Source organism: Echiichthys vipera, assembly GCF_963691815.1.
Source record: "Echiichthys vipera genome assembly, chromosome: 8".
NCBI lineage: Eukaryota > Metazoa > Chordata > Actinopteri > Perciformes > Trachinidae > Echiichthys > Echiichthys vipera.
The window spans coordinates 17,897,149-17,908,674 of NC_139833.1; the positions used below are offsets into that span (position 1 = coordinate 17,897,149).

The window sequence follows — 11,526 nt, forward strand, 5'->3', positions numbered from 1 at the left end:
AATGCTACACAAATGGGAATATGGAAGTGTAACTTTTATGTAATAGTATGTTCCTTTTTGAATTGAATTGAATGTGGAATTGAAGGATTGACAGTTTTCTTTTAAATTGTAAATAGTCACATCTGGATCGAATTAAAACAATCTTACAATTCCTTCTACTGTCTATGCAATGACTCCTATGACTTTATGAATAGACCTGCCTTATACAGTAGGTGTGTTCAAATTAAAATTTGAACCTCTAAAATAAAAATATGATGCTGCAGCGCCACTTGGTGGCTTATGTCTGTCACTGTGAGGAGCTAAATCTGGTGCATAATGAATGATAATGAAATAATGACTGGAATAATCGGAATACATTTGGTTTTCTAATTGTACATGCCAAGGGTTTGAAGCAGTATGTTGTGTAAAAATTAAAGGCAAAATCTCATCAGTGATCTCATTAGGTGGTGTTGTGAGGTGAGGAAGTTGCAATGCTGCAGCAGCAGAATAAGGCCAGTAATTGACAAATGAAGGCTAAATATATTTACAGAACAACACTAGAATGAAGATTAAATAAATAAGTGAAACCAGCATCCTTAGATTGCTACACAATATACAGGGCACAGGGCGGTTTTGCAAAAAAAAAAAAATCCCAAGCATAGGAATATATTAATTGAATATGGTTTGGGACATGCACAGGTTAAATTTCATAAAAGCTGTAAACTCCATGATGGTGAAACATCCAAGAGACCTGTTAATCAATGTGGGTAATTTCAGCATTCAATCCAGTGTTTTACATTTGGGACGAGCCATTTCTTTACATCTAGGTTACACATTTGCTTTGTTGGAATGTGACAAAGTGGGATTTTGGGTCACTTATTGAGTTACTACAGCTATAGTGATTAATTACCCTGCAGATTGAAATGTTAATATATCACATATGAGCTTCTGAATTTCACTATGTTGTTATAATTATACAGTAGATTGGCCTGATACATGATTGAGATGTACATTATGGGATACACTACCAAACAGATTAAACAAGATGATCAGATATAATTTATGAATTAACCGTCACAGCTCAGTACTTTCACTTTTTTTCACTGATTGTTGATAATACTACTTAATTGATTTTACTTAGCCTACTGAACTTTGAATGCAGGACTTTAAATTGTAATGCAGGGGCCTTTAATGTTATTTCAACGTAAAAGAGAGACAAAGCAGGGCCCCCTATATGCTGTAGCCTATAAACATATCATTCTGAATGATGTATACAATACTAAGCTATTAAAATAATAATTATTGGCATATTCATATATTTAAACATCATGTTTTATGTTGAACATAGGCCTACATGTGGAAGGCACTGCATGTAGTGGCTACCTTACCTAAAGGCCATCATCATCATCAATGTTGTGTTGAAGGTTCAATATGGAGAATGAACTGAACCCTGCCATCTAGTGTCTCAAGATTGTAGTCGCAACAACAAAACATAATTCCATAAGTCGGGTTGCCATTTTTGTCAGACCCCGCCCAGTAGCCTGAAGGAACCCGGAGTCTATTTGAGCCTGTTTGAACCCATCCCCTCCGGCAAATCGCACCGTAAAAACAAGTAATGCAGAGAGGTATGACTGACAGTTACCGTTGAAAGTAAGCTTACAGATCAAGGAGAAACGTAGCCATTTCGTCATGCTGCGTTTTAATGCCGTTGAACTCCTTTATCTCAGTCCATCGAGTGAATGCTTGGCCTATATTGTCTCTTGTGTTTGCCCGTATGTTTAACGCAGCTGCAGGATTGGCAAACTCCATTTTACCCTGTGCCAGCTTACAGTAGCTGCGCCCAACAACAGACAACCCTAGCAATCCACAATGCTGGCAGCTATTGGCTGGTACAGTGTAAACAGAATGTGACAGAAAATCATTGTCAAATCTGTAAAAAAGAATTAGAAATAATAATTCAGACTAAATATATCTTTGCTATGGAAAAGCAATACTTTTCATTCTGTTCCCCTCAAAACGCCCTGTGGGAGTATATGGGAGTAAAGAAAATATAGCATTTACTGAAGATTCTACCCATTCAACCTTTGAATTAAATGAAATTACATTTAATTTCCCAAGTAGGCCGGTTTGTCTTTGCTAATAATATTTTGGATTTATGTCAATGCATATGTTGTGTTTGGAAGAGAAAAAAAGTGGCAAAAAAAACAATATTTTGGCGGACCCCATGGAGCAACTCTAAGGACCCCCCAGGGGTCCCGGACCCCCTGTTGAAAACCTGTATTGTCATGGAGTACTTCGAGTAACTTTAATGAGCACTTCTTCCACCACTGCAGCGCTGAGTGCTGTACTGTCTCTTTAAGGAAGCGGACGTGTCAGAACGTGACGTCGGACGTTGTGGTTGCGTCTTTCAAGACCGGGAACAGGCAGTGTGTGCACGTTCACTTTTAGGCAAACTACTACATTTTACAGGTTAGTACATTATCAGCGCCTAAACCATCCCACTGGAAAAGATAAGCAGTAATAAACGCTACTTATGCGATGTGTATAGTACGAAGTTTATTCGGTAATGTATGTTTCTGTGGTTGATTCATCCCCGAATGGCAAGCTAACATAGCTAGCTGTAGTTAGCGCCGACAGCTTTGGACATTAGCTAGTGGCATAGCTATACTTTAATGCCAACTAACAATATGGTAAAAACACGAGTTTTGCATCCTACATTCTAGCTGCAACAGTAGCCCACTGTGTCACATTTATTTACGATCAAGAAGTGGACTGAAGTTCATCCGTGTAACCTAGCAAATGGCAGCAAGGGCACATGGGGTAACGTTACTGCCAACGTTAGATCACGCTGCTTATTTTAAACTGTGGTATGAAGTGTATGCTATATGTTTAAACACGGACAGCGCTCCTACATAGAGGACAAAACATTAGTTAAGTCTCAATAAATACGTTAAAAAAAATAAAGGAATAAATTAATATAGCAATAATCTAATACATGTTGAAATAAATGCATGCATAAATAGGACCTACCTCATTCACACATGGACCCAGAAATAAATACATGTAGGTGAACAAAAATGACGAATTAATGAGAAGCATTTATTCATTATTTTATTCATTTATTTACTTATTCCTGTATTTATTTATATATGTATGTATGCATTTATTAATTGAGACCAAAGTCATGTTTAGTCCTCCATACTCATGTCTATCGTTAGTCTGTGGGTTTCACTGACAGCTGTGACTCCAGACTCCATGTGTGTCTGTGGGGTGAAAGAACCTGACACTGAGCCAGCCATTGACACAACTCTCTTGACAGCTGTTGAACCCCAACAGTTTCTGGCTAATGCCCCGACCAAAATAAGGACTGATGATTTCTCGGTCAATGGAGGTTTGCTAGTTGGCTTGTAAGTTTATGGAAAGCTTACGTTGGATATATACATCGTTCTCAAAGCCCCACAACATCAGAATATGCCCAATGGTGCTCGGCCCTGCGGTAGAAAGACCATGGTGGACGGTTTTATTTCGTCCCTGTGTGCATAAACCACTCTGTAATCTGCAGTATGGGGACATAATGCTGGATTGTGACTTAAAAAAAAAAGTCTATATAAATATGAGTACCAGGCACCACCAGTAGATGCGCTGATGCAGCAAGACCAAGTATTTACTAAAGAGGCATTTCTAAATGTATTATATTATCAATTATTAATACAGTAGTTAGTACATTTATAAAGCTCCTTCATAACAAACCTGCCACTCACAGTATAGACTTCCCCCTTGCAGCAGAGATTGCGAGGTTTTGTTTTAAGTGGTCCAAAGGTTCTGATTAATTCATGTTGTGCTATTGGGACACAAATCAGTTTGTCGGGAAGCTTTTAAGAAATGTTTTGGTATTTACTTGTTCTTCTATTCAAACATATATTGTCTGTTGTGGTTTCTTGCTTTGTATTTTTATGTTTGGTGTGGTTTAACGGTTGTATATGTGTATATTTCCTTTTTGTTTTTGTAAGCTGTCCTGTAAGGTGCCTGTAAATAAAATGTATTTTTTATTAAGCTGAGACACCTACGCTTTATTTTAGTAGGCTTAGTTTGCAGCATTTGTAATTGTTATACAAATTCTCCTAATAACAAAGTTTTTTATAGGTTATAGGATTTTTACACCAGTGTCCTCTTGTGTTTTTTTTCCAAAGTCCTTAAGTGTTGCTGTCATGCCTGCTAAAAAGGCCGCTGCCAAGAGGAAGTCTGAGCCGCTTGTGGAGGATGATAAAGGCCCCAAGAAAGTGAAAGGTAAAGTGCTAGCCTTTTCAGAAAGGGTTGATGAAGGCAACTAGACTGGACTAGACAATGAGACTTACAATAATTTAGCCTAAACATGCGGCATAGATTCATTTCTAATTTGAAGAACCAAATAAAATTGTTCTTAAGACAACCCCGGTTAATGAAAGGAAAGCATGTCACAACACCAACATTTTAAGTTGCCTCACGTCTTGTATCTATTCATGTTTGTTTTTCACGTCACATTCAATTTGGCAGGTAAGACCGATACAATCTAAGATCAAATTAAACAACTGGTATGAAACTGTGCATGTTTGTTTGTGTGTAACAGTTTCCCACAGGAGTCATGGCAAGGAGGCAGGTGTGGTTCTTGTTCTGGGCCAGGGTGATGTTGGACAGTTGGGTCTTGGCGAGAACACCATTGAGAGGAAGAAGCCAGCCCTTGTGTCCCTGCCAGAGAAAATTGTGCAAGTGGTAGCTGGAGGCATGCACACTGTGTGCCTCAGCGACACTGGCAGTGTAAGGAAACATCTGTCGTTTTTTTTCTATTATTTGACTAATGCAATAGCTCCCTACTAACATTTTACTAAAGGGTTTTGGGTTTCCCAGATGAACTGATTTTTTTTTTCTTCTGTAGGTCTACACTTTTGGCTGTAACGATGAAGGTGCCCTTGGACGGGAGACAACAGAGGAGGGGTCTGAGATGGTCCCAGGAAAGGTGACACTGGAAGCGAAGGTGGTCCAGGTGTGTGGAGGGGACAGCCACACAGCTGCACTCACAGAGGATGGAACCGTGTACATATGGGGCTCCTTCAGGGTAAGTTCGCCGCGGCTTTCAGCCACCTAGGTCTGTTCTTAGAAGTGTGTGCGTGTGACAGATTTTCCCTACATTTAGTCAACTAGAGATTATTTTTAACACTTTTCGCCCACAAATCTCATGAGCACCTGTAGACATCATATGTACTCAACTTGCACAAACACCTGACAGTCACAAACATACTGTATACTTGCAGTTTGTGTGTCTCAAACAATTCACTTGAGAATTTCGGACACAATGTCACGACGGTTAAAAACCATATCCATCTGCAATCCATATATGTAGAATATCCTCCATACTACTAATTTTTGTTCTTCTTATTTATTCCCTTGTAGCTAAGTGATACTGGCGATGTCATTTTCTTTTCAGACCCATTTGATTATGCTACATACATTTTAAGTTAAAAGCTGTTGAATTACTCTTGAGCAAATTACACAGCATGTCCTGTTGACTTTGATTTAAACACTTCATTAGCACAGAGCTGAGTCTGAACATGTTAATATATATATAAATATATATATATATATTTTTTAGTTTGCCCATTTTATACCTGGTACAATGTCAACAGAATTGCAGCCTGTATGAACAGTATATTTTAAACATATCCATGTTGCCTGCTGGCACTGAGAAAATAATGTGTCCTCATTTGTAAAAAAAAAAAAAAAAAAAGTTTATTTACCGTAAATCCAAAAATATACTCTCTTGAAGTATGATAACTGGTTGCAATAACCAAATTAAAAAAAAAATTATTTCATTCACTGAATGTATAAAATCTTCATATGCTCTGATTTTGTCTTTGTTCTCCACCCAACTGACCCACGTTCACATATTCCCAACATGGCTCATGGATCATGTTAGTAGTTTTTGCAACTCGTTTTCACTTCATCAGTACTTTTCATTTTCATGACTAGATAATGTGGCAGAGCTCCATCAACTACAAGGAGATCTGGCACATCTGATTTGACCATTATGGTGAAAAGTAATTGACTATCACTACTTCATTTCATTCTCTTGTTTAATGTGAGGTCAAGAGCAGATTCCTTCCCTGTAATAATGTCTATTCTAGTCACATTGCCATTAATCAAGCACACCAGGCTCTATTTTCATCAGTTCCTCAATTATCAAACCAGTAGCATCTCAGTAAAATGTCAACCCCAAAATAAATCCTCTTCAAATCATTTCATTTTTCTGGGTTGTTGTACTAGATTCTAACAATTTCTTGGTCAGCTACACTTAGTATGAACTCTTGATCCAGTCCTTAGGTGTCGGTGTGTAATCATTTTCCTACACACAGATATCAGATTTATAATAAAACTGTACAATTTCAATTGTTTGTGTTACTTGACTGACATTTTAGGTCATCAGCCACTTCTAATGTCAGTCCAGCTAAACTGACATGCTGCTCTGCTGCTGTAACAACAAATTGACTTTGTCAAGGTTGTATTCCCCACCTGCTATGGTATAAATAATCCAGCATTACCATCAACTAGATTCTCCTTGTCTACTACACTTCTTTTCATCAGTTTACTTTCTTAACCCTGCAAGCCTGTTTACCCAAAATGGTGTGCCTATCTTTCCTCAGACCTCCCTAATTGCCTCTGAATAAGAGATGTTCTTCACAAAGCCTGAGCTGTTGAACTGTTTGTCCATCTTTCAGATTTTTGTAACAACATGGCTACATGATTGAACATCTGAAGCATGATACATGCTTGGCAACAAAAAGGGCTTCACATTGTATCTCAGTAAAGAGAAAAGTAAAGACATTCAGACCTAGTTTGATTAGCTTTCGTTATATCAGTCTTCATTGTGTTGGTCTCGCAGCACTTAGTAACACTCCTCCTGCTAGGTAACCTGTGGTGTTTTCATTATTAATACTCAGTGGCACACTGGCAATTACATCTCTATTGCCTCTGCCTGCCGTATGCATTCCCACTTGATTTTTGTCAGTGCTGAAATTAACTGTGAAACTCTATAACCTCAGTTTTGAAAAGAAAACATCATTATCTGCCATGCTTTTATTGTTATCCCACATTTTGTGCATTATACGTCCCTTCAGTTCATTCCCATTCGAAGAAATACGGCAAGTTGAATGTCTCCAATTACATCTTCTGTATTGCTGAACTCTGCAATGTCTCCATGTCTTTCATACTGCCTGCCCAAGGTCTATTCTTAATGCAGCTGCGCTCCATCATCTTGTTGATGTTTATCAGCCATTTTTCATGCAGTAATCCTCTCCATCAATTTCTGTCGTATTCATCTTTCCTAACTCACATTGATTTCTTCTTCCACTAAAAGTTGCTTGAAATACTATTAGTTTAGCCTGATTAAAAGGTTTGCAGGTTGGGTTTGCCTTTTAGCTCTGTTCAGTCTAGTGTGTGAGACTATCAAGTAAACAGACCAGACAACACAGAAATGAATGGTTGTTTATCTGATATGTGGACACACAACATTGCAATTACGCGATGTTGTGTGTCCACACAGGTCAGTACAGTCTGAATGCAAACATACATAGTGTGTGGTGGACTAATGCATCACTGAAGGTCTTACGGACTATTCTCAACGGACATCCAAAAAATGCACAAATGTGAATTTATGTCTTGATAAAATAGCAATACGTGACATCTGAGCAGGTAATGGAAGTATGTGCAAGTTTTTGGTTGACTGATCTAACTCTCTGTTGTTGTAAATGGAAGCCTCTTAGATAAGATTTGGTTATAACCAGCTCGAAGAAAAAGAGGTAATCTAACACTTAAAAAAAAAAAAGAAATTCACTGCAGAAGTCACCTGTTGTTGAGACAAAAACACAGCCACCCTATACATTTCAGAACCCAAAAGATGAGCATTAAGTATCTTATTAATTTGCTGGAGCCTTATTTTCCCAGGATAACAATGGTGTAATAGGTCTTTTGGATCCCATGAAAAAATGCATCGCGCCAGTCGAAGTTCCCATGACAGAACCTGTTGTGAAAATTGCATCAGGTAAGAAACAGTCCTCTTGTTAGAAGTTAATATGCAACATACAATCCATCCATCCACCCATCTTCAACCCCTTGTCCCTATCAGGGTCGCAGGTGGGCTGGAGCCGATCCAGGCTGACGCAGCATACAATGTTTTTGTTCACTTTACATGATTCCTTTCAATAGGCAACGACCACCTTGTGCTGGTTACACTGGAGGGAAATCTTTACACATCAGGCACTGCAGAGCAGGGGCAGCTGGGAAGAGTGCCTGAGCATTTTTCAAACAGAGGAGGCAGGAAAGGCCTCGGTAAGTAACGTAATCGAGCAAAAGTTTACAGTTTACATGTACATTAATCATAACATTAACAATAGATGCTTTTGCATCTTGTGTGTAATGCATATTGTCTGTGTGTCCGGTGATTTCAGGCCGGTTGCTGGTACCGCAGATGGTAAAAGTCAAAGGAAAAGTTCACTTCATTGATGCCTTCTGCGGGGCGTACCTCACCTTTGCTCTGTCGAAAGACGGGCATGTTTATGGATTTGGTCTCTCCAACTATCACCAGCTGGGTTAGTACGTCACCTCAGTGTTTAGTCCTCTGATAATGTCAATTGATCAAACTGGTTTTGTAGGCTATATTGTTTTTCTTATGTGTTTCTTTTTTTTTTCTATTCAGGCACTAAAAGCACCAAGATGTGTTTTGTCCCAGTAAAACTGACATGCTTCAAAAACTCCACCACCTCCTGGGTGAGCTTCTCTGGAGGACAACATCACACTCTCTGCCTTGATGCTGAGGGTAAGCTCCAACTAACAGTATTAAAACTAAATAAATAAAAGAATGCTTGTTAGACCCATCAAGACATATTTGAAGTGAACAGGTAACTGATTTTGCAAATCATGTTTCAGCACTCAAGTTGCTGTCACGTCTAATTATTGACAGTGATTACCTATTTTTCTAATTCAGCAATGTAACCCAAACGCTGACTGAAAATGGTTGTTTGGAAAGCTGTTTCCGCCTTTAAGGCACACCAAATACCCGAGGCGGTTAAATCTAAAAAACTTTGACAAACCAACAAAAACTGAATCCATTTTCTCTTCGTCTTTTAGGACAGGTATATAGTCTGGGCAGAGCAGAGTATGGTCGTCTTGGTCTGGGCGAAGCTGCAGAAGAAAAGAGTGAGCCCACACCTGTGATGGGGATGGAGCCGGCCAGTGGATTGACATGCGGGGCATCTGTCAGCTACGCCGTCACCAGAGAAGGTGAGAAGCAGCAGAGGATTGAGTGATCAACTTCTTTGTGTGATACAACCCTAAAGGACTCGTGTTTTTTTGACCGGTCACCGATCGATGTTTGCGTGTACAAAGAGTGATAATGTTGTCATTTTTAAAAAACCATAATAGCAGCCTTTTCCTAACCCTAACTATAAACTTTGGCCCACTCCCTAACAGGTTTTGTGACAATAAAACAGCAGCTTGCTTCTTCTGCCTTTTATCAACACAGGGCAGTCATTATCATTACTCACTCAAATGCAAGAGACCTTTGTCAGGAAAATACAAACATTTTAAGTACAGTGGGATGTACAGTAAAAATCCATCACCTCAGCAAGATTACTGCGACCTGATATGAATTTAAGTTTTTTGTTTTTTTTCCAAACTGGGTGGAAAATTGATTTGTCTAAAGTTTGCTAAGATGATTAAAAAGGATGCTTACATACTTACTGTTGGCTGTGCTTACTCCAGGATCTGTGTATGCGTGGGGCATGGGAACCAACCTACAGCTCGGCACGGGGGAGGAGGATGATGAATGGAGCCCAGTAAAGATGATGGGCAAGCAGCTGGAGAACCGTGTAGTACTGATGGCCTCCGGTGGAGGGCAGCACGCAGTCCTTTTGGTCAAAGACAAGCAGGACAGCTGATGTCCATCTCAGACAGAGATCTTTTGATTTGTTTTCAAGGTGGGGCTTTTTTCACTATGCCCTAATCTGGGGAAGGGGTTGATCTACATGTGACTTCCGATGCTGAGGCGAGGGAGTGTGAGAGGTTCAGACCCTTTTTTCTGAGAGTTCGACTCTTCCTGGCGGGGAAAATGTTCATGGATGTTCGGTAGATCATGACAAACGAGAGACTATTTTTTTAATCTAGTTTTTGACTTTGCCTTTGAATTCTTCTCATTAAAAGTCATTAGTATGACTGTAAAATGGTATACATGAGGTATGTGAATGTGACTGTTTGCATATAAAAAGAAATGAGAGTGCAAGCCTTTTAATGACTTCCCCAAACAATAGTGTTTTTAATGTAATACTCTTTTCATAGCAATAATTCCACTGACTTTGGTTAGACAGGACATTTATACTCAATGAGTTATGTGAGACTACTGTTCATTCTACCTGGGGCACACAACTGTTGTGACTATTTGGACATTTGGTGACATGTCATACTGTAATCTGCATTTCGTTGCTTTTTCCTGTCTGAAAATAAAGATACAATTTTAGGATTTTAAGACTTTCTTAGTTGTTTTCCGCCTTTTATACTTTTATTTTGATAGAAATGCTCCAGCTAATTAAAAACATACTCGATGGGATCTGTATAAGGGGTGCCAACCATCACCACTGAGCCACCGGGCGCCCCTTTAAGCATTTACCTATCCAATGTATCAAATATTTTGATAAATGATTAATTGCAATATTTGACTCGTTTTTTGTCATAAAATGGATAAAACAATGAACTGATCAATCAACAAATAGTTAATCTGTAACCAGTAACTGCAAACCTGTTGGCAAGCTTAAAAAAGGGAAATTCCACCCTAAAACAAAATCTACAGTATTCCAGTAAAGTTCAGCATTTCAACCAACACGACTTTTGGTAACAAATGACATGAACCAAAATATTGGATTTTAATTCAAGCGAATGAAAGGTAACTGTCTGATCAGACTCACTTTTAATATTCCCATTTCTGAGAATATGGGCACGTTTTGTTTATAACCAACACCATAAACAAATAACGAATGTAAGACGCGGTAGTACTGTTACTGACAGTGAAGTATCGTTATCCCCCAAATGAAGAATTTGGTAGTGATAAATTGGCACAGATAACATATTTGATATAGTGAAGGAAGGTTCAGAACAAGTTGCTCTATAGCACATTAGCTGAAGTGCCCAACAGTTGCACCCAATCTTATTATGTATGCAAATAACACATTCCATACACATGGAGTCATGAATGTAAATCAGAAAGACTTAAGGATGCAAATGATGGTACAAGTACATACATCAAAGCTGCACGCTTTTGTGTTTTATCTGGGGTGAAATGCACAGTGTCCTTGCTCGTCTCGCCTCACTTTCATCTGACTAAAAGAACCTGTGATGAAGTAAGGGGCTGTGAAAAACCCTTATGGCAGAAAGCTTCTCAAAATGCTTTGAAATGCTAAACTGTCTTTCATACGCAGTTAATTGATCCACGTGAACCAACAGCGAATTCTAGGTTTATCCAATGGGGAG

General features: G+C 38.9%; 1 protein-coding gene across 1 annotated transcript; it reads left to right on the forward strand.

The window, feature by feature from the left end:
• Positions 1–2,381: 2,381 nt before the first annotated feature.
• On the forward strand, positions 2,382–10,511 carry rcc1 (regulator of chromosome condensation 1). The gene is made up of 10 exons (XM_083918771.1): positions 2,382–2,448; positions 4,170–4,266; positions 4,586–4,773; positions 4,892–5,071; positions 7,954–8,050; positions 8,215–8,337; positions 8,457–8,597; positions 8,705–8,824; positions 9,136–9,288; positions 9,769–10,511. The coding sequence occupies exons 2-10, from the start codon at positions 4,188–4,190 to the stop codon at positions 9,942–9,944; spliced, it is 1,257 nt and encodes a 418-aa protein (XP_083774897.1). The 5' UTR covers positions 2,382–2,448; positions 4,170–4,187; the 3' UTR covers positions 9,945–10,511.
• Positions 10,512–11,526: the final 1,015 nt, after the last annotated feature.